This window comes from Myiozetetes cayanensis, unplaced genomic scaffold (genome assembly GCF_022539395.1).
Source record: "Myiozetetes cayanensis isolate MyiCay16 unplaced genomic scaffold, myiCay2020 scf2-11, whole genome shotgun sequence".
Classification (NCBI taxonomy): Eukaryota; Metazoa; Chordata; class Aves; order Passeriformes; family Tyrannidae; genus Myiozetetes; species Myiozetetes cayanensis.
The window spans coordinates 3,124,139-3,147,616 of NW_026087411.1; the positions used below are offsets into that span (position 1 = coordinate 3,124,139).

General features: G+C 41.9%; 1 protein-coding gene across 4 annotated transcripts; it reads left to right on the forward strand.

Moving 5' to 3' along the window:
• Window positions 1-1,892: 1,892 nt before the first annotated feature.
• Window positions 1,893-23,415, forward strand: SANBR (SANT and BTB domain regulator of CSR). 4 transcript variants are annotated; one of them, XM_050316501.1, is made up of 21 exons: window positions 1,893-2,036; window positions 4,589-4,754; window positions 6,608-6,794; window positions 9,930-10,020; window positions 10,961-11,199; window positions 11,989-12,047; window positions 12,745-12,905; window positions 13,321-13,407; window positions 13,525-13,635; window positions 15,389-15,512; window positions 15,688-15,840; window positions 16,079-16,224; window positions 16,586-16,685; window positions 17,193-17,225; window positions 18,323-18,422; window positions 19,380-19,474; window positions 19,590-19,618; window positions 19,718-19,794; window positions 20,438-20,526; window positions 20,885-20,976; window positions 21,345-23,415. In XM_050316501.1, the coding sequence occupies exons 2-21, from the start codon at window positions 4,605-4,607 to the stop codon at window positions 21,379-21,381; spliced, it is 2,160 nt and encodes a 719-aa protein (XP_050172458.1). In that variant the 5' UTR covers window positions 1,893-2,036; window positions 4,589-4,604; the 3' UTR covers window positions 21,382-23,415. The 4 variants fall into 4 exon arrangements, with proteins under 4 accessions (XP_050172458.1, XP_050172459.1, XP_050172460.1 ...); XM_050316502.1 differs by having other exon boundaries at window positions 19,721-19,794; XM_050316503.1 differs by having other exon boundaries at window positions 19,383-19,474; window positions 19,721-19,794.
• The last annotated feature ends 63 nt before the right edge of the window (window positions 23,416-23,478 follow it).

The following is a 23,478-nucleotide window of genomic DNA, read 5'->3' on the forward strand; positions in this document are numbered from 1 at the left end:
GCAATCAGCTTTTTTTTTTTTTTTCTTTATTTTTTTTGAGGTCTGCAAATACAAAGTTAGCTTTGTGTTGCTCTTTGGAACTGCTTATGTTCTTTGTAGCAGACCTGGAAGTCTGGAACAGACCTCTGAGCGTTTGTTTGTAGAAGGTTTTAGTTTATTTTTCCTTTAATCTTGTTGATACTGTTTATCAACCACTTTCTGCTTGAACGCCGTGAGCTGCAGGTGCCACTTCTGAGTGGTCCTCTGGCTGCAAGCAGAACGTGAACATGCACATGCCCAAAGCTTTGTTCAGGTTCCTGAATAATAAATTTAAAATGCTCTGTTTGTCTGGGAAAGCTTAATAAATTGCCCACTTTCAGAAAACTCTTCTTTGTGTGGAGCTGGGCTGTTGAGGTGGTTCTGATCTAATTTTGTTGTCTCGGTGAAATTTGCTCCTGAGATAAATACAAAGCAAGAACAAATCTGGTCTGTTTGCAGTGAAGGTTTTCCTGGGTTCTGTGGCTGAACACAGCCTTTAACCAGCTGGATAATCTCTCCTTGGAGCAAATGCACTGGTGTAACTGGTTTAACTGGTAACAGAGGCACCCCTGGATCTTTATCTGCTTGGAGCCACTGACATTCCCAAAATTACACAATAGTCACAAAACTCTGAGACTAACCACGTGGATTATTTACGCTGTCAGAGGCTCTCTTTAAGAGTTTTTTGGCTTTAGAAGTTAAAAATGCAAAACAATAGTTCCAGTACCTTCGAGTTATTGTAGCTGATAAAGCACAGTCTCCAGAATAGCAAATGAGTAAAATTGAAGATGGGAGAGAGGTTTTAATTAAAAAATAACTGAATGCCATCATAATCCAGCAATATTTCACCTTATTCTCTGGATTGCTGTGGGATGGTATAATATGAGCATTTTCTGCTTTCCCTGAGACCCAAGGGAAGCTTTCAGACTGACTTTGAGAATTTGGATTTCATACCCTTTTCTAGATTGGTGGAATCCTTTGTTTCTGAACTTTTCAGGTTGGTGGTTTTTTTGGTTTTTTTTGGCATTCTCTGCCCTCACTGTGTTCCTGCAGAGTTTAGGGGTGGGCTTTTTGGAAGAAAACAGTTAATATTGGTTATTCTTCCAAAAATACCCAGAAGGAAGGGAAGTTACAAGGCACGGCTGGGGAGGATTGTTACGTAAGAAAAGGGGATCTGTGCTAAACTTTAGCAGGCACAGGTGGCTTCCCAAGGGAAGTCACCTTAAAATGTTTGGGAATATTTGACGCAGTAGATGGCACAGGGTAAGGAATGGGATTGGGACTGTCTGACCCTCTGCAGAGTAACTGGTAGAACACACCCGTTTGTTGGGCTGTTCTGTGTCATTAACTCTGAGTTCAGTGTTTGGTCATTGCTGTGATAGTTCATAGCGCATCGGACATTCAGAGCAGCTGAAACCCTGGGTAAAACTCAAGCTGAGGCTCCTTATCTTTGCAGTGCAGAGTGGTTAACACGCTCTCGCTTAATTAACGTGCCATGCTTACGTCAGGAGGGGCCCTGTGACGTCATTTGTTCCCTCCCCCCCCCCCCCGAGGTTGTGTCGGGACGGGACTGACACGGGGCCGCCTCACCCCCGTGACGTCACCGTGACGCCGCGCGCGGGGGGGCGGGGCGTTGCCGGGGCGACCGGACGCCTCGCGCGGGCCGCGAGGGGGCGCCGCGGCCGCCGCTGCACTGCGGCAAAGGCGGGGCCGGCGCGCGCCGCGGGCGGGAGCGCCCCGCGCCCCCCCATTGGCTCCGCCCGCCGCTGTGGGGCGGGGCCTCGGCGCCCTCCCGGCGCCAATTGGCGGGCACCGTCCCCCCTCCGTCCCCCCTCAGGGCGGTCCCGCCCTCCCCGTGAGGGCGGTGCCGGCGGGCGAGGGCGCGGCGGGTCCGCACCGGCAGTCCCTTGAGTCCCGCTCGTCCCGCTCGGTACCCCGCGGAGCCGCCGCCCCGGCACGGCCTGAGGAGGAGCCGCGTCCCGTCCCGTCCCGCCAACCCCGCGCCTGGGAGCCGCCAGGTAAACCTGGGACAGCGCCCCGGGGGGGACTGCCGGGGGTGCCCGCACTGAGGGCGTCGCACGAGGAGGCTGCTGCGCTTGTAGGGGGGGCTCGACCCTGGCACCGGCTTTTATTGTTTTCGTTTGAACAGCTTCCGATTTTTTAATTTCGGCAAGCCGCGAAGTTGCTGTTGTTCCTCGTTCTGCAGCATCACTTCGCTGCGTTTCGGGGCTGTGGAAGGAACATCGTGCCCGTCCCACCATCTTCACCTTCCCTCAGGTTATTCTTACGGGGGGAGTAATTCTTCATCTTTGCATTAATTATTTGCTTTAATTAATAATATTTTTTATTAAGTCGGTCTTACATGGGACGGTGCGTTTCCGTAATGCAAAGCAACTTCCTGCATAATGAATTAACTCTTAGGAATCCTCCGCACCAATTTATTAAAATTCTGAGCATTAATAGAAATTCCTGTTCTTGTGTATCCTTTCTATATTGTGCGTCTCAAATGAGTTGGTCAGAGTTAAATAATTCTGCAGCTTTTTTCCCCTCCCACTTCCACAGCTGATGAAGGGTTAACTCGAGCTTTCGTTGCATTAATAGAATGGAGAGAATCTGTAGAAGTTGCTTTCTCTCCTAACAATATGATTTATTGCAGGCTTTTTGCTGCTGCTCTTACAGTTCTTGCACGAGGCAGAACCCTGCATGTGTCTTTAACTGCATTTCCAACAGGATTTCCTAAAGGCCAAAAAGGCAAATGTTAAAAATCAAGTGTAAAACCTCAAAGAGGAGTCCTGTGCCCATTCCAGAATATAAATAAAAATATTTAACTTCTGTTGGCTTGCAGTTAAGTCTCTTCTTTCGTTTGTCCTTGCAGTAATAGGCGTATACAAAACTGTATTTTAACGTGCAGAGTAAGCAAATGAAATAAAAATACCTGAGAGGACAAGAGTTGATTCTCTGTGAAGGTGTCACCACGTTTTAGGGCACCTGTCATCCCCTTCATGCCCGGCTTGCTTCATGCTCGTAGGTCTGAGATGGGGAGTAAACTTGTTACCAGCGAAGCACTCAAAATTTTTCCCTGTGAGTTATAGGCTCCAAATTGTTGGAAAGTAACTGCTTTCCCTTTCTCTCCTTGCTTTCCCAGTGTAATCATCCCATAGAACTAGTCCTCCGAATGGTGATTTACGGATTATCGACATCGCTGGTAATTTTACTCGCGTTAAGCCTATTTTACAGTGTGAGACCAGGGGATTGTAATGCTCCAGTGCTGACTTATCTCATGCAACCATATTTTTAAACCAGCTGCGTGATGTGGCACAAGAAGTCAGCTTTGTATTTTGTAACCACTTTGAGCTTTGCCGCCGGTGCTGAGCTGTCCTGGGCACTGACAATGTGTCTGCACACTGTCAGTGAGAAATCTCCACCACGCTGACACTGCTTGGAGGTGCAGCAGGGTGAGGAATCAGGACACGGTGACTGCAGGGGATGACCTGCCTTTGTCTCCTCTCGGTTGGAAAGTTTGGGCTCTGGAAAGTTTGGGCTCACATACCCTGTTTGACGTGTTTTGCAGCAGATTTTGTTTGGTTAGAATTGTTGTGTCAAATTGCCTTCTGTTTCGTGTCTTTTTGTTTGTTTGTTTTTTGGTAGGAAACCTAAGAATTCTCTTGGTGGGTTCTGGGTGTTTTCTTTCTGCTTTAATTCAGCTGCTCTTTTTAGAGGCTGAAAGCTTACACTTTACCTGCTATCGTGATTTCTGTTTCTACCAACAAAACAAACAAAAAAAACAAGTGCTGGAAGAGCTCCTAGAGGCAGAAACAAAGTCAGGGCTATTTTGTGTGTTTTAAATATCTTTTCTTTTAGAAAGTGGGTGATGCAAAGGAAACATCCATGGGTAGTGTACTTTTAGTAACAAGTGATCCCTTAAATCCACTACTGTCCCAGTGTTATTTTCTCTACAATACTTGCTTTGTCAGTCAAAAATTTGTGTGTGGCTTTTGAGTTCTCTTATTTATGTGATCTGTTTAAGGTCCTTCCGAAATGCTCCAAATGGCTTTCCAGGTATGAATCCTTACTAAGCTCTTTGGCTGTTCCTTGAACATGAAACGCTTGATTAATGCCTGCAGTTCTTTCCCAGCACCTGCTAAAACAGTCATTGGAGCTTTTACTGTGTTTTACTGTTGCTATTTGGTAAAGAAAAAACAACCCTAAATATGCTTTAATTTTCAAAATGGGAGAGCTGATTTTTTTTTTTTTTTTAAAGGTGTTTAATACTGTCCATATATGCTTTGTTCTGGCGTTCAGTTTGAAGCCGAAGGTTTTTGGAACTGATAATCCCAGCTAATCAGGGATTAAATATATCTTAGGCTGCCTCAGAGATTTTGGGAAGCATCTCTGTTTTTCACATCTGCTTCTCCCTCGAGGTTTGGAGAATACATCAATTTTGTCAGCTAAAGCCTCAGTACTTGATTGTAAACACTTCCCATGGGAATTTTCGGAGTGCTGCAGGTGACACAGACCCAGCTTTAGCAGACCATGCAGCGAGGCTTGCTGACAAGTCTTTCTCTTCTAGGCTTAAGTAGCCAAAGATGAGCCGTGGATTGTCAGAAAACAATAACTTCCCCTATGACAACAACCAAATGGTTTTGGATATGATCCTGTGTTCCCTCATTGGGTTTCCCCAGCCTATCAACTGGGACAGTGTGGCAAGGCTGGTGCCAGGATATACATCCAAAGAGGTGAGTTTGCTGAGAAAACGACTTGTGATGCTTTGTGGAAAAGAAAATATTTTGGGGGGAGGGAGGGAAATTGAAATTAAGGGATTTTTGGTTCCTCGAGTGATTTATGCCTAAAGAATTGGCAATGTTCAATGAGCAGTAGGTTAAAAAAAAGATGTTTTGGTTTCTATGAGAACCTGAATGTTGACATTAAACAATGCATTCTGCATTTTCCTTCGTTAGAACTGGTATAGAATAAGAATAAAAATTCCTGGAAATGAAAAGTTAAAAAGCAGAATAAAAAAAAACAATTTCAAATTAGATAGCTAGGACTTTGATGAAAGGATGCCAGTACCCACTGACCTCATGTGGGGTTTTAGTATCCTTACTTGCAAACCTCATAACTTTCTATTTTGTTTGTTACAACTGTAAGGAGGTAGGAGCTCCAGACCTCTGATAGGTAGTTAAGAGTTCAGTTGCCTCTTGCTTGACCCTGCAAGATGTGGATTTTTCCTTCTTTGATTGGAATAGAACCTTCTACTTCCATACTCTTCTCTTTCCGGATTGCTGAATTTCCTGGTGAAATGCTTGGATTTTTAGTAATAATTTTGACTTTTTGCTGAGAGAGGCAAACGTCTCCTGCCCTTGTGATTCAGCAAAGCTGAAAGAAAAACGAGCCAGTGGTCTTGAATTTCCTTGCAAACATAATCCAGAGTGTCAGCTCACATTTGTAGCATTGCTGTAACCTTGGATTGAGAACATAAAAATGAAGGATTGGGAGCAGAAGCCTCTCTGGAATGTTGCTGCCTCCCAAGGGCTTGGCAAAGTGCTCGGGGACATCTCTGCTGTTCACCTCTCAGTATGCACAAGTCCCATGCACATTAAACAAATAAAATAACAATTCAGTGAGCTCTCTCCCCAATCAATATGATTGCTTAGTGATTGTCTGATTACTCTGCTTTGAAAGAGCGAAATGTTTCAAATATGTGGAGTCCCCGTTTCGAGGCAGTTACATGAAAACAGAGGTCCCCATTTACTTGTTGTGTATGGTGGACTGGCATCACCACAAAATTTGAGACGTGAACATCAGAAGGGTGTCACTGTGTGCCCCTGGCCCAAAGGGGCAGGTGGCACAAAGCAATGCCAGTTAAATCAGCCCAAAATAAATGGATCAAACCAGCTGCTGGAGTGGAGCCCAACACCTGTGTCACGGGAGCATCACTTGTGGAATTCAGTAGATTTACTGGTGAAAGTGTAAATTAGCTGCGTGTAGGACTCTGCTGAACCTAAGCCATAATTGTGATTGTATGGGTGCAAATTACAGAACAGAAAGACTTTCTAGTTTGTCAAAATAGGGAATGGGACGTTAATAGAACTGCAGTGGGAATTGGAAGTCAAGAGAACTGCAGTGGGAATCACCACTTTTGTCCAAATCAGAGTGGAGGTCATAAAATTTAAAAAAAAAAAAAGATTAGTAACCAATTACTAGAGCTACTTCTGATGATATTTGACCATGTTTATGGTAAAAGAACTAGTTACAAAGTGAGAATTCAAACTCTCCCCATTCAAAGTTTCAAAACTTTCCATTTTGTAAACGGGGCTTGAAATCGGGGTGTTCAAGGAAATGAAAGTTGAAACGGGTTCTATCTAATTTTTTCTCTTTCTGTTGGAGTGTTTAATTGTGTAACTCTTGTTTTACTGTGTATTTCTGCACTTTCCTGATACCACAAACCAATTAGGAAGCGTTGTAAGTTTGATATCGGTAACTGTTCCCATGCAGGAGATGGGAAATACAGTATCCATCTCGAGTCATAGTTATTACCAATGTACTGAAAGCTCCTGCTTCATTGTCCTATCATTTAATCTTGTGACAGTGTGCAAAAAGGTTTGATGAGCTAAAAAGCAGTGGAAGTTCACCTGTTGACAACCAGTATAATTCCCTGATGGCTGCTGGTGGGAGTCCTGTGGAATCTTTAGCTACGTACATCAAATCCTCCTTGCTCGATACACAGACAGAGTTTCAGGAGCCTGCTATTGGGCAGGATTCCATTACCATAACTGGTATGTTTTTGGTCATTCTGAAATATATTGGCTTTGGTGATAATCAATATGTGCATGCTTGTCTGTCCTGAGTGGTAGGTCCACCCAGGAATAACAGTTGTCCATCCTTGGAAAGTTAAGTTATCAGTGTAACGTGTACATGAAGGCACTTGCCATGAGTTTAGTTTGAGAACTGATGCTTGCTTGGGTATTTTTAATAACTCGTCCTTCCAAAAGGCACGAATCCTTCTGGTGACTCCTCTGGTTGGGGTTTTGGGGTGTGCTGTCAAAGCTGCCGCCGTTTGCAGGCAGGTGAAGCAGCGTTAATTCAATAACTGGAGGCTGTTGTGTGCAGAAGCTGCAGGGAGCGGCTGGGGAGGTGATCCCTTCAGGCCAAACCTTTCTCTCCCAGCTCCAAGCCCTGTGTTTCCCTTGCTGCTCCGTGGCGAGGTGGCTGTGGAGGAGCTGGAGAATAATGCAGCTAATTTTTGAAGCGAGACAGTCTTGTGATGACATATAATGTGTCTTAGACAATTATATGTGCCAGTAATCATTTGGCAGAAGAGGACCAGTCCTATTAGCTGTGAATTCAATCACAATTAAATATTGTTAAGAGTTCCTAAATACTTCTGTCAGAAGTTGTAATTAAATGTGTGATAGTTATTCTCTCATTTTCATTAGAGACTGAGATGTTTCAGTGCCTGTAGGACTCGATGTGTTGCATGAGAAATTTGCTTCAGTAATGAATAAACAGTTTCTGTGTTAAAAATTAAGATCACAGCGAAGCACTTCAACAAAACATTCTCTGTTCTGATGTCCTTCACAGTGCTGCAGCTTTCACTGTTCTCTTGGCAGCAGAAAACCAGCTGTTTGAACTTTGGGGGGGATGAATAAAGTGTTTTTAATAACTCTAATCAAGAGGTGATATCGGAAACGTGTACATGGAGGGTCTAGACTGAAAAAAAAAATGCTTCCAGTCAGCTTTCAATTATGTAGTTACATGCATGATGTGGAATAAATGCTGCTGGCACCCACAGGTGCCTATTTATAAGATTAGTGGCTTCCCAGGAGGCAGTTAATGAGCTAACTCTGCTTCTAGAACTCCTTAGACAATCAGTGCATGTTTTCTTTTTACCAAAGTAATACATGTAATGAGCATTAATGCAGTTAAGTACACTAATGTCGTGTTTCCTACTCCCAGATCTTAGCCTGAGATTATTCTCTGTGTTCTTTGTGACTCTGGATAAGTCACTTGCTCTGTTTATAAGTAATTTGTTGATATTAAATCAGGATAATTAATCTTTTTTTCTCACAGGCTTGAGTGAACTCACCTTCTTAATATTTGGACGTTTCAGAATTGGGGATTTGAGAAAAGCCTATTTGTAAACGCATTTTGCTTAATTAATTACTTCCTAGTGGATTTTTTTCCACATTTGCTTATTGTGAGGATCAAGAATTTTGGGCCTGTTTGCATTTGTTTGTAGTCAGGAGTAACAGCAAGGGAAAGCAAATGGGACCAAGCTCATTTTGAGCTGGATTCTGCTTCTGGCTGAGTTATAAAAGCTCATTTAATACTCGCTAATTATGAGGCAAACTGCTGTTCAGTCCCTCTGAATGCATTTTATGGCAGTAAACAAGCATATAGGATAGCCTTTTACCCAGAGCATTTATTACTAATTTTCAGAAGTCAATCAATCTGTAAGCTTTTCGGGGGGGGGAAACAAAAGACAGGAAGAAACATGTGGTCAAGTTACCTGTGTTGCATATTATTGTCAGCATTATTTCCTTTAACAAATAACTTCCCAGTGTCCAAAATAACCTTCTCAGTATTTGCAGACAGAATTCCTTCATGCCATGTATTTCCCCAGTCCCTTCCTTTAAAGCTCTCACCTTCCCTGGCATTCCCAATCTCCCACCTGCCCTGCCTGCCCTGGGATGGCTGTGGCTGCACCAGCCCTTTCCAGGGTTTTATTGGGCTCTGTCAGGTGAATCTTCCCCTTTTATTTACTGTCTTCCCTCTATTCTGGCCTTACTGAGGCTTAGCTGGGCAAGGCTGTATCTTTGAAGAAAGTTTTGTTTCTTCTGCCTCTGGAAGGATAATTTGGTTTCCTGAAGGGCACAACTGCTGTTCCATATCACTTTTGCTGTCAGTCTGCTGTAGTTATTTAGCCAGAAGATGAAGAGGTCTATTTTAATCTTCTTCAGAAGAGTGCAGCCTCTTATGTTACACAAGAGGGAGAAGATGCTTCTGGAACTCCTAAAAAATCTGAGGGAATGGTGTAATCATGGAAAATAATGACCTTATGGGTTTTCATCAGGGGAAGACAGAAGTGTGCCCTTCCATTGTTTAAAAAAGAATAATCTTCCTGACCTGTAAGTGAGATTCTTGAAGTCTCAGATTGCAGTGATTCATCATCCCAGTGAAGAGTTTTTCATTGTCCCCTGCCCCAGAACTCACTGGATTTGGGGACCAGACCCCCTGGACTTCACTGGGTTTTGTATCCCCTTTTTGCTGCTTGTGAAGACAAACTGTTTGAAGTGCAGCTGTCCCTTGGTCCTGGAATAACCTCCATCTAGGACTAGTCAGATCTCGTGCTCTGCTTTCTTTGAGCCTTGTTTTACATCATCAGCCACATGTTTGAGCCACATGTGTGGAAAAACTTGGTGAAAACACCTCTTAAAAGTCTTCTGTGCTTCTGTTTGGACAGGGCTTAATTTCCAAGCTGACAACATTCTGGGTGAGAGGTGGAATTAGTCTCAAGTTGTTATGTCCTGGCAGCAAAGCCTTCTGGAAAGAGAAGGTTTGATGTGGCAGAGTCTTAAGACTCACATCCCACAGGGCAGCCAAGGAGAGCTGAAGGAATGGGTTGTATTCCCAGAGGGAAGTGCTGCAGGCTGTGAATCCCCATGCTCTGTGCTGAGACAGGACTGATGTGTGTTTGTAGCCAAGTGTCTGGGCAGCCCAGCAGCGCTGCTGGTGTGAATTCCCAGTACATTCAGAGCAGGAATTTGGGTTGTTTAGCAGCAGATGGGTTGTTTGCTGTGTCCCATTGCTCCAGCATAGCAGCCACACTTAGGCTGTGTCTCCAAGGTGCTGGAGAACAGCAGGTCAGGCATTTTTGTTCTAATGCAGCCCCTTTTCTCCTTGCATTGAAGGAAGGCCCAGTGCAACCTCCACCAGGAATTCTTCAGAATCTGAGAAAGGTCCTGTACATAACAGTGGAGAAAGCAGTGAGGAAAGCCAGGGGTAAGGAGTTCTCTGTGGGTTTGTTATCTGGGGGGTTGTAGAACTGACAGAGTGATGTCTAAATGGCTCATGCTCTTCTGCTACCAGAAAGAGAACAACTAATAAAAAGGGAAGTTTTGAGTGCAGTAGGGATATTTATAAATCTGTCCATTGTGTTCCTCTGGGTGATTGATCTCTGCTGTGGCAGGAATGGGAAACATAACCTGATTTTAAAAGAGACAAGATTGAAGCTCAAGAATGTTTAATGAAAAAAAAAATCCTAGGAACGTAAATTTGTCCTATGTAAAAACAGGAAAAAAAGGGGTAAATGAAAAATTTTACCATGAATTCCAGTAGCCACGCGTGTCACTGTGATACCATCACATCCCTGTTTTCCATCCTGCATAAATACACATAAAATAATGTTTGGTTGAAACCCAACAGCAACCAACTTTCTGTAGAGACAACCTTTACTGATTCCAGCTTTGATATTAAGAAATAGACATTTTAACATACAATAAACCAATTTAATTTCCACAGATGAAAATTGCTGCTGTAAGCAGCTATTGTCCTCGGTGCCTCATTAACTTAGGCATGTATGTATATATTTTATTTTATTCTTATTATTTTAAGGAAATTAAAAAGGGAGAACAAACAAGTTCTCCACGTAATTCAGGTAGTATCCTACAACTAATAATTAATCTTCCATCTCCTGTGCCTTAATTGAATTACCCAGAGCGTATGCATCTGCCCTCTCCCCATGACAATACCATCCAACAACAGCTTCTATTAATAGCTGGGATTAATATTAATATTAATAACTGCGATTTGTTTTCCTTCTGGTGACAAAACCCCTGTTAGTGCCACCAGATCCAGAGCCGGGGAATGTGATCGCTGGCATTTGATGTTACTGGCTTAAGGTCCTAATTTATCTTGTGGCTTTTTGTTTGGTTTTTTTGAGGCCAAATATGGTGATCCACGTGTGTGACGAAGCCAAAAACCTCCGAGAGGATTTTGTGTGCCCCCGAGACCTCCTGGTGTCGGAAATGAAGTACTTCGGCGAGTACCTGTCGGTGGACGCGCAGCGCTGGGAGGAGGTCGACATCTCCGTGCACTGCGACGTCCACATCTTCGACTGGCTCATCAGATACGTCAAGAGGAACACCCGAGACTCCGAGCTCAACGAAATGCCCACTTTAGGTAATAGGAAACCTGCAGATGGTTCGTGGTGGGCTCGTTGTGGCCGGTGCTGGTTGGAGATGATGCGGTTTGGCCTCTTTGTTCCTGACCATTACGCTGAGGTTTGGCGAGTGTGGCAACAGAGGTGCTCTGGTGATTGTAGGAGATGTCTCTGCTTTTCCAGCTTTGAGGCACTTTCCCAGCTTAGAAGCACTCAAAGAGCTCTGATTTTGGGGATCTGGCATTTTTAATTAAGGCTCTTCAGACCTGGCCAACAGCAGAGTGGTAGTTTTAAAATACTGATGAGTGTTGGGGGTTGTTTTGTTTCTCCTCTGCTCAACAATTGCAGTGTTTTCTGCCATTTCCATGCAATCTGATACAATGGTAGAAGAGCCTTTGCCTTTATGGATTGGAAGCAAGTTTTTGATTTTTTTATGAGCCTTTCCTACCATTTTTTAAAATATAACTTGCAATGCAAAGGTTGTGTGAATTAAAATCTCAGCTGGGTGTGATGGCTACAGATGGAAGTTAATCTTGTTGTGTCATTTTTTAATCATGGTATCCCCGTGAAGCCACTTTTCCCAGTTCTAATAAATTCCAGGTTGTTATAGTTGTACTCTGGCCACCTAAATGATAAGCCAAAGGTTTGTTTCTTAAGGTGGAAAATGTTCTGTGTATTGGAAGATGGAATGGCAGGTTGATGGGTAAAATGATACTAAATGTGCAGAGGGAAGGGTGTGATAAATATTACAAAAATTAATGATGTAAAAAAAAAACCCAACAAACAAACCTTTTTTTGTTTTCTTTTAGAACCATCAAATGTCATATCAATTCTTATTTCTTCCGAGTTTTTGAAGATGGATTCATTAGTAAGTATTTAGGAAGATTGATTCTCTGCCATGAGGGCACAGTTAATTACCAGCTGTTCACCAGCTTGTTTGTTGTGCTTTGGCTGTTCCATTAACAGGGGATGCAATGAGAACAGTTTGGAACTTTCAACACCTTTCCTATTCAGTGCCATCACTAACTTACTTTTCATAGTTTTATCAAAGAAGATTATGAATTAAATGATTATCTATGTTTTATATCCCTTTTTTTTTCCTTCAACAACACCTGTGCAATTTAGGATCTGGTCTTTCAGCTCTATATAAGTAATATTTACTGACTGATTGTTAAATGTCTGTCAAAAATCCTGTCACTGGGGGGACCCACAGGAAAGTGTTTAAATTGAGATCCAGGCAATACTGTATATAATGTGGGTATAAATAATATAAATAAATATATATAATGGTTCTCTTTTTACAAGCACTTGGAAGGTACCACTTGTTGAAGATGAAACACTTGTAGAAGTGCTTGCTCTGTAGATTTTGGAGGAGAACATAAACTAACTGATAGTCACATTAATTCAGAGCCTCTTTGAAGCAAATCTGAGACTTCTTATTTTTGAGTTGAACTGAAATAGTTTTCCAAAACACCACACTTAAATAAAAAAAAATAAAAATCTTGAAGCAGTTACTGTGAGTTTTGTCTGCAATTCCTTAACACTCATGTTTCTGTTTCTCCTAGGTGGAAAAATGTATTCACTATTGTCACAAAAATATGAATGCCATTGTAGCCACCCCTTGTAACATGAACTGCATCAACGCTAATCTGGTCACACACATTGCTGATCTCTTCAGGCACAACGAGCTGGAAGAGCTGAAGGACAAAAGAGACAAATTTAAGAGGTAATTTTTGCTCTGTAAGTGCTGTTGAGCTTTTTGGATCATATTTCACAACAGCTAAGCCTGTGGGGTTTGAAATTATATATATCTACACACACAATTTATATCCTCATATAATGTATCTTTAATGCAGAACATCACCGTGTGACGTAATAATTTTATATTAAAATGATGAAAGAAAGGAAAGGCCACGCTGGGAGTGTGACCTGGACAAATTATTCAGGAATTCTCAGGTGGCAGCCTGAGAATTTCACATCAATGTGAAAATAAGAGATGAACAGGATAATTTAAAGGAAAATTATGTTAAAAGTTCGATTCTGAGAGTGACTTTACTTATCAGAGTATAAATAATCTGACTATACATAAAGCAGTTTTCAGTTTTTTCTAATGGCTAAAGCTGTGTTGCTGTCATTAATAGTAAACTTTTCTGCAAGAAGATTGAGAGGCTGTTTGATCCAGAGTATGTAAATCCAGATTCCAGAGGAAATGCAGCAACATTGTACAGGTATGGCCTTTTTATGTTGCTGCTTCAGCTGCAAGGGCAGTCCCTGTGTTTTGAGGTCCTGCTCTTAACTCCAGTGCTTCCTGTCTTTCTTTCTCTGTTCTTGTTTTTATAACCTAGGTGTTGTTTGTGTAAAAAGCTGATAACTAAAGAAACTGAGAGGAGAATTCCTTGTGTGCCGGGAAAAATCAACATAGATCAACATGGGAATATTGTCTATGTTCATATAAGGTAGTGAATATATATATACACACATAAATATTTCTTCAACTTGATGATTTTGGGTGATTTTACAAGGTACTCATAAAATGAGTTATACATATGTTAAGAGTGTATGAAAAATGTCAACTTCTTGTTGACTTCTAGCAAAAAAAAAGGGGGAGGGGAGGATAATTATGATGATGTACTTCTCAAATTCATTCAGCAGTGCTGCTGCTGAAGGGAACTGGAAAAACTGCAGCCACGATTACTGGGAGGGCTATTTTGGGTTGTACTGCCTTAAATAGAAAATACTCAGCTAATTCTTTCATCAGAGGATTTTAAGATGTGTGTGGTTGAAGACCAATTAAATGAAAGGCTGCGTTTCTGTTTGTTAGTGAAGGGTAGATCCACCTCTGCCAGCACAGAAAATCCAAGGAATGTTTTCTGGACCGACTTTGCACTGTCAAATCAAATATTCAACCTGCTTAAAGACTGCTATAAATAAACATTGCCAGTTGTTTGTCTGTTCCAAAGTCTTTGTCAGAGGAGCTTCCAGGACCTCTCCTGGATTCACTTGGCACAAATGTTTAATTCAATCCTGGCTGTTTGATCCAGGGTTGTGAACAGCTGGATCCTCCTTTTGATGAAATCAGTACCTGATCAGCTGCAGTTTCCTTCCTCCTTACATGCTCCCTTTGAGAAAGATGTGGGAAATTTAATAACAGGAGACCTTTTTCTTCAGATCTGTTTCGTTCAGGACATCCAAAACAATCCCAGATCAGCTCCTGGAGCAACGTTTATTCAGTGTTACCTCCCAGCAGTTATTCCAAGGTGTGGATTAGTCTAAATAGAACCCCAGCTTGTGACCCTGTCCTGACCCATCAGGATCACTGGTGATTAGCCATGTAAAGTTGATGAATTGTGTTACTTTCCTGTGGAGCTGCTCTGCAGTTCCCAACAGATAAATGTGCAGGGCTTTCCAGTTACTCAGAGGATTATTTGGCTTCTGGTTGGTTGCCCTGTGGTTCTCGTCACTGCTTGTGTACGCTGAGTTTGTTTACTGAGCAGTGATCCTGGCCACTAATGAATCCAGGCTCAGGAGCTAATCCAAGCCCATCTTTAATGACTTAAAAATAGGTTTCTATTTACTGGTCCTCTAGTGGTGCCTAGAACTAACTTCCAGTTGCAAGTACTGCTCTCTTAGCCAAGACCAGGAGTCCATGTAACAAAAAATGGTTCAGACCAGGGCTTAAAACCTGGGGGAAATTGTATCTGCTCTTCCTGAAGGTAACGTGCTCCACTGCAAGCTGCATATTCTCCTTTGAATTCTGAAGAGGTGTGTCTCATTTGATCACTAGGAAGGAGCAAAGCCTGTAATTTTAAGATTAGAGGTGTCAGATGTGTACACTCATCAAAAAATGTGGTTTTGCTTGTGTTTTCAAACTTGAACTCCAAACTAAGCAATTACTGTTGTGTTGCAGATAGGAAGATGATATTTAGCTTACAAACAGAAGATATTTAGCTTACAAATTTGCAGTGTGTGGTTTTTGAGATGAATCAAGCTGTAAGTGTTATTGGTGATTTGTGGAAGAATAAAGGCTCTTCTGTCACGCTCTGAATTTAGTCACGATTGGCTCACATTGTATCCTCTAACTCTGCTGAGGGTGTTTCACTAGTGGAACACATATTGTTCTGCTCCTTTTCCACCTCCCTGTTCTGGTGACAGGATGAAAACAAGAGTCATGACTCTGTGTGTGTGACCTGATGTTTGGCTTTTTCTCAGAGACAAAACCTGGGAAGTCCATGAGTATTTAATTGGCCTCCACGAGGAACTGAAGTCTTGGAGGGACGTTTACTGGCGCCTCTGGGGGACTGTCAACTGGCTGAGCTGCTCAAGATGTAACCAAGTCAGTACAATTTCACTTGGGCTCGTGGTGGGTGACTTTTGGGGGGTGAGGGAAGGATCAAAGCAGTTTGGAAAACACATGGGAATAAAGCTTGGTGTATGTTCTTCATAGAGCAAAATTTTGACTTCCACGGGTAATCTCACCTCTCTCTCTCTCTCTTGTTTTCCTAATGTAGTCTTTCCTGTGCACTGAATTCTCCCACTGCCAGTACCATCCCCAGGCAGTTCTTTATCCAGGTGTAGCCAGTGCTCTGGGCTCCAGTGGGACAGGAGTGTATCCCTGTTGCAACCAGAAAGTCCTTCGGTTCGATCCCACGACCCTCCCAAAGGTATTTCAATCCCACGACCCTCCCAAAGGTACTTCAAGAGCAGCTCACCTGTAACAGAGCATCATATCTGGCTAGGGGGGCTACAGCGTCTTATGAAAATGAAATCTTTTGCCAAATGAAAGGTTGTAAATTGTTGTCAGGACCTGGGGACACGAGTTCAAAAGTTCAGCTTTTGATGTTGCACTTGCTGACATCAGTTCTTCCCGTTAACTCTGGTGTTTGATCTTCTGTGTCCCAGGGCTGCAAAGTGAGGGATCACATGGTTGAGTTACCGTCGGGAGATGAGGATGGGGATGCTTTGCCATCTCAGACTACTCAAATATTGAATGATCTGCTGCATCACAGAGATGTGATAGTTGTTCCTTTCACTAAAGATGAGAATAGGTAAGAACATTGTAGTGTTGTGACTGAAATAACTTGGCCTTCAGCACTGTGTGCTCGTTCCATTTGAGTTCTCTCCCATCTTAAAATGAGTCACAGGACTTTTTAAAGATAACTTGTTTAGCTGGAAATTGGGAAGAGAAGAACAAGTGCTTTTTCCTTTTGCATTTCAAGCAGGCATTTAGTCATTCAACCTCCAAAAGCATCCACTCCTATCTTTGTATTTTAATGTATTGTTATCAAAATGTGACGTGGCTGACTCGGAGGTCTGTCTTCTCTCTTGATTTGTGATGAGCAAAGACAGACTGATTCTGAAGCTGGGAAATAGAAATATTCATTTTTGGTTTATGTTTTTCTCTCCCAGTGATTCTGGTATTGGGCTTGGTGATGAAAAAGGCCTTGAATGTGATGTGCTCGTAGAACCAAACACTCCCTGGGGTCCCAAAACTGGAGAAATCAACGCTGTGAGTACTGATTTTTACTTTTTTTTTTTTTCCCCTCCCTTATTTCTGACAATGAAGATTCTTAAAAAAATACTTTGAAGTAGTTGTTGGACAGCTTTTAATAAAAACTAAACTCCTACTGCTGAGCATTGCAGGGTGTCATGTGGCCAAAATACCTGGTTGGTGAAAAGGCAGAATCTCTGCCCTGTCTTTCTGTACATCAGAGGGATTAAACTGATGATATTTAAGGATCTAGTCATGCTTTAAAATATTTGCCACGTGATGTATTTTAAAAGTTGCTGCCTTGTTTCTGTCTGCTGATGTCTCTGAGGATCTCCACCTGACTTCTGCAGGTCCATAAATAAAGAACAGTAACTGGGGGGGTTGTTTTGGTTGTGGTTTTTTGCCTCCCTCCAAGATGTTATTATAACATAACACTTGTATTTTTGAATTCCACTCACTTTTAAAAAATTCCTAATTATTATTAGTTCTTTGACTTACACCCTTTCTCTCTCTTTGTGACTGCAGTTTCTGTCTCTGAAGAACTGGGCTTTACAGCTGGTTAGTAAAACATTTTATTCATCATTTTAATTGTTTGGTCTTCTGTACTAGCACAGAACTAGCTTTGATTTTTTGTCTTATTTTCTAATGAATTAGAAAAATGCATTTTCTTGCTTCTGCTTTAATTTGGAGGCTGCAGAACAGCAACACCTCTTACAAGAAAGTACAGACTGTGTGTGAAGCACTACTTTTTTGAACTCGTTAAGCTCCATCATTTCCCATGGATTCCCAGGCACACATTATCACTGACCTTAGACATGTGTGCATATTCCAACAATGTAAACATCACGTTAATATTTCCATAATTGTGTGCTGATGTGTTGGGAACTGTTCCCTGGGAGCCCATCTGTTGCAGTGCTGGAGCCTGTAGTTTGTGATGATAGAAGATAAAAAAAACCCAAAGGTATCAGGAAGAGTTCACAAAAACCAGCTATTCCAGCCCAGCTTGCAATAAATGATGAGTGCAGATAGCTCTGGTGTGATCTGTGTGTGTTTGTAGGGCACTGCAATTATTTAATTACCGTATTTAATTACTGAATATCTCAGTGTTTCAGGCTCTTTGCAGGATGCAGCAAGCCCGAGCAGAACCCTTTGTAAACTTGTATTTTCCTGTGTTCTGTAATTAAGTGGCTTGCTCAGACATTTACTACCATGAGAAATTTTTCTTATTAATTAGAAAAATAGCACAGCCAGCAATACATTGGATTTTAAACCTGGAATCATCCAGTAATACAGGCTGGAAGGGATCTCTCCTGGTCACCTTTGTATTCCTTCCCACCTTCCAAGTTAAATTCGACTTCCAAGCTGTACTGCTTTGCTCAGGGGCGCATCCAACCTAAGATGGAGATTCTACAGCTTCCCTGGGCAACCTATTAAAATGTTTGACAACTTGGAAGAAACAGAAATCGAAATATCCAAGCATTTTAAGCAAAGATTTGAAAATCCTTCCTCAACCCTTGCGAGCTGTGTCCTCGGACCCAGCTATGCACGCAGTTACCTCACTGAGACAGGGAGCTCCTTCAAGACACATTTAATCCATCACTTCATAGAAATTCAAACCTCACTTTTAACCTCTAACCTCTCCTGCTGTCGATTAGAAGCAGCAGTCACTGCTGTCTGAAGAGGAGGAGTACACCACTGGCTCAGAGGTCACTGAGGATGAAGTGGGGGATGAAGAAGAAGTGTGCAAGAAACCAGGTGCAACAAAGTCTCTCCAGTCCTCCTCCCTGGGCTTTAGACACAGGCAGCAAAAGTCTTCTTTGAGCAGATTCTGAACATTAGTTTTTATTTTTTTAAAATGCCTAATGTTACTTGAATTTATTTGTGGTTTTTCTCTGTGATTAGGTACAAATTATACCCCCCTGCTTGGTGCCATCAGAAGTCACTGGCAGACAAGGAAAGCTGCAGCTATTCATGTCTGAGGTGTCCTCAGAGCTGCTCAGGAAACTACCAAATGACTTCTATGAGATTATACAAAATAAATGCTGACAGAAAAGGCAGTAGTTACATGACTGTTTTTATATGCAAAATATTCTTTGGGTTACATGCTGGAATGACTGGGGAATGTGGCTAAAGATGCATTGCAGATGAGCTCTGTAGGATCTAAAATGATTTTTGTTCCTTTTTTTTTTTGATTCTTTTTTTTTTTTATTTTTTTAATGTGTTAAGGGGCTCAGGAACATGGCAAACCAAAAGGCAGCTTCTGCTTTTCACCCTACCCAAGAATCACTTGAACAGAGGCACTTCTTTGTTCTTTTTATCTTGATTCAAAGGGATTGGAGTTGTGCCAGTCTGTTAAAAAAAAATACACATGTTGAGTGAAAATTTGGTCTGATAGCACTCAGAACTTGTTGACTGAGTTAATATGGCCAAAAATGTGGCTTCTATGTGCACATCTTTTTAAATTCAAAGAATTGATGCTGTTGTGTGTAACCACTCTGCATTTTAAATATATCTTGGAGTGCCTGTTCACTTCTGATAGAAGAGCATTTGGGTAATGTGTATCAGCATGCCTGCAACCCAAAGAAAAGGAAAACAGCCTGTTAATTTACACTGCTTGTAAAGGGATAGAGGGGGAAAAAAATTCTCCTGTAGCTGTGTAGTTGAGAGATTCCAAATATCTGTGCCGGTGTGAGCGGGTGTTTCTTCCATCAGCAGGGAGAAAGGAGAAATTAAAGAAATCCTCCAGGCACCCAAAGAAAGTGCTTTCTTCCCCCAGTGTCCAGAAAAGGGAGAAACCACCTGAGAAGGTAAAATCCTAGCTGGGAAACCAAGCTCTTGGCTTGGGTTGATTAGCAGGGAATTCTCCCTTAAGTTTTAAATTGATCTTCAAACACCCTCGATGTGCTTTCCTTTCTCCTACAGCCGAGTTCCCGAGATGCATCTCCCTTCATGTAAGTCGTTTCCCAAGCCCCTGAGAACCTGTTTTAGTGTCTCCCTCTCCATCAAAACACCCCTTTGGTGATGTTGTGTGCAATCTTTCTTCTCCCAAGCAGCGTCAGCGTGCAGCAGAACAAGTGGGATGCCTCCAGGTCGCTGAGATACAACCAAGATGCTCAGAGAGAAGACGGTCTGTTCTTTCATGAGTTTAGTTCTCCTAAAGTTGGGAGCGTTTTCTTTGCCTCGTGTTCTCCATAAGAAACAGGCAGTTTGCTGCAAATGTGGCTGCTTGGACACCTTTAGGTTGGGTTTAACCTTTTGGGGATTTGTGTGCTTTATTTGGAATGTCAGCACGTAACCTACAGAGGTTGTAGTGGTTTCATCTCGTGACTATGCAAATGATTTTATTTCATCCCTGTGGCATTTGTTGTCCGTGCAGATAAGAGAGAAACATCCATTTCTATCTCTTTCCCAGTCTCTCTGACTAAAATATTGTTCTGTTCATTTGTTCTGCCTTTTTTTAATCTCTCCTGAGACTCCTGTGCATTTTTACTGTTTGGAAAACCTCTGCCTCCAAACAATTTCCATAGATTTTGATCTCAGTGTATTGCCTGAGGTTGATTCTGATATTTGCCAAGAAGGCTGCTGAGACTAAATTATCCTAAATTATCCATCAGGATTTAGGATCTTGGGCGTTCAAGATTTTTACAGGAGCTGAAAAGAAAGTTAATTTTACAAATCCAGCATCACTAATTTGTGTGTCTAATTCTTCTCTTTTGTATTCAGCAGCAAGGAAAACCTCTTCTCTAAAAATCCTTTCTTATTTCTGACAGATCAGAGAAGAATGTCTGAGATTACAGGGCATTTAATAAAAATGAGACTGGGGGACCTTGACCGAGTCAAGTCAAAGGACAGCAAAGAAGTAAGATTTGTCCTGGTGCAGTTGACAGAATTCAAGTGAGCCTTGGTTGACAAAAACATCTAACACAAATATAAACACCAACTGTTCAACACTTCAGCTAAAGAACTGAATTTTATCAACCTTCATTTTGCCCCAAGCATGACCTTTTGGTGGGATTATGGTTTAAAATAAGATTTCAAATTCACCACCTTTAAAAAACCGGTCATGGAAAATAAAACAGGTTTAAAAATTCCAGTCCTGGCTTGTGCTAATGAAACCAAGGACGCCATAAATTCTGCTGGATTTCTATGAAAAGTCACTGATTACATTGAAATAATGCCAAAACTTGATGTTTTTTTTTTTTTCCCATGGATTCCAGTATGCAGGAGGGATTTATTCCAGGCTTGAAGCTCAGATCAAGGCCTCGGCACAGCTCAGCGCCCGGCAAAACAACCCCGAGAAGAATGTCAGGTGAGAATTGCAAATGAAAAGGAAGGAGCAAAACTTGGATTCTCAGGTGTGTGTGTGGAGGGGGATGGTGTTTGAATTAAAACATCTCTTATTTCACACTTTTTGTCAAATTAAATTGGAGCTAAGAGAGTGAAACTCTTAGAGCTGCTTGACACCTTCTGGGGTGGGAAGTTCACTCCAGCTCCGATGTAATTTTTTGTGGAGTTTTGGATAACTGGAAAAGTGTCAGCCGAGATTTTCAACCCATTCTTTGTCCTCTTTCCAAAAACAAACCCCCAAAAAACCCACACATCAAAAAAACCCCTACATTAATAATGTAAAAAAAAAAATATATATATAAATGTGCTTATTTTGTGTTTTCATTCCAGGTCAAAATCCCGTTTTGGGCAAGGCCGTCCCACATAAGGAGTCATGAGCACCCTTTGACCAGAATTCCTTACTGCTTCCTGAAACTCCACTGCACTCTGACATGGAGAATGCACATCTCTAAAAGCTTTCCAGTGACTTATTTATTGCTTTCAGCCTTGTAAATTATTTTGTGCCATAAATGAATGCAAATCCAGTAAGGTCTGTACTTATTTTAATTGTAAATATCCTATTTCTTAAATTTAAATTTAATTGCCTTTTTTTTTTCCTTCTTTTTTTTTTTTTTTAGGCTATTGTGTTAAGTTGCACAGAAAATATTTTATAAATCTACAGAATTAAATTATCAGACTAACTTTATTTATGGGGGAAGACAGAAATAGGCCTTTTTGGTATGCCAGAAATACTGAAAAGGGGCAAAGCAAGACTACTGAGCTCTGAGTGCACTCAGCAGCATTAACACAAATCTCCTCATGTATTTACCTTGTGCAGTGTTTGATGGCCCATTTTAGGTCGGTCCCCTGGGGATTTGCATTTCCAGCTCATGGCAATAATACCTGTGACTTTAGACCTGTTGAAGCGAAATTTTCCTGCAGTTCTGAGGCTTCCTTCTGGTGTCCATGACACAGCTCCACCCATCTGCAGGTGGGCAGCAGGGAGGGAGGGACTAGACCTCCAGAGCTGAAATCAGAGCCCTGGTGATGCAGCTTTGCACCCTGCATGTGAACCACTTTGCTTTACCTGCCGTGTGGAATTAATGCTCACCCTCGTTCCTCGCTCCCCTTGCGGTGTCTGGTTCCCTTCCAGCACCCAGACTTTAGGATGCAAAGCAGTTTTATGGATGCTGTGCCACTAAATATCCAAGCAGATCCACTGTTAATTCTGCATCTTGCAGCAGAGATGTCTCATTGCAAAGGTTTGTGCATGCAGAGCTTTTTTTTGGGGTCTAGCTGCTCTCTGAAACCTGCCTGGGTACCTTTTTGTTCAGAAGTCAGGAGCACTTTCAAGTTCTGTCTTTGGAGCAATAGAATACAAGTTTGTCCAATCCAGGGCTACCAAAATGAAACCACTTGCCTAGAAAATACATGGCATATTAGCAAAGAAAATGGCAATAATAATAATAATAATAATAATAACAATAAGAATGGCTGAATTCAAGGAAACACATTCTGACTTTTTGAAACAGGTAGAAAGAGCACTCAGGGAAAGCTTATTCCAGCTCATGGCTGTACAATAAATTGAGTTTGGAATTAAGTCAGCAAGAGCCTGGGTGGGAGGAGGGTGGGGTTTGGGGTAAGGAGAGGGAGGTTGTTTAAATGCTCTTCCCTCCATTTGGGTTTTTTTGTTTGTTTGTCTTGTTCCCTGATGATTTCCAGTGGGTGTTAGAAGACTAGGATAGCAATACTTGAAAATCCTGCTTTCAAGGGGGAAGATTTTGATTCAACCCCTTAAAAATCAGTGTTGTTTGTGTGTTTTGTCCAATGCTGTAGCTAATTGGGAGCCCAGTGAAAGCAAGAGGCCAAATTGGATTTCAGTGGCTTTGATTTGGGGCAGGAGTGTTTTAATCTGCATCAGCTAAATCAGGTTTTGTGAATGCCCCAGGCCTGTTTGCAAGCACTGACACAGTTTGAAGCACTTCTAGTAAACACTGGAAAACTGATTGTGTTTGTGAAGAAAAGTCTTATAAAATCCACCAGGTATGAAAATGCAGTAGAATAAATGTTTTGCTACAATTTTGGGACTTCTGACAGAGGATTGTTCCAAATTCCCGTGGTAAACCTGGCTGTGGAGGTTGCAGGCTGCATGTGTGTGCGTGTGTATGTTTAGTTTTCGTGGAACTACTGACTAAAAGAGAGAGGAAAATTCTGCTGGTTTTGTTCTGTGGGGAAGTGCCAGTGCTGTGTGCCAGTGTTATTTTATTCACAAACATTTTTGAGCCCACAAAAATAACGTTCATGATGTGCAGTTTATCTTTTTTTCCCCCCCCCCCTTGCCAACCACCTTGAATTTTTATCTTTGTGTTCATTTTGAGAGTTTGTCTTGGTTTAATGAAAATAAACATTATTCATTTAAGAAGTGTGTGAGTTTTTTATAGATGCTTTTAGGAGCTGAGTTATGTGTGTAAATGTTGCTTGATGG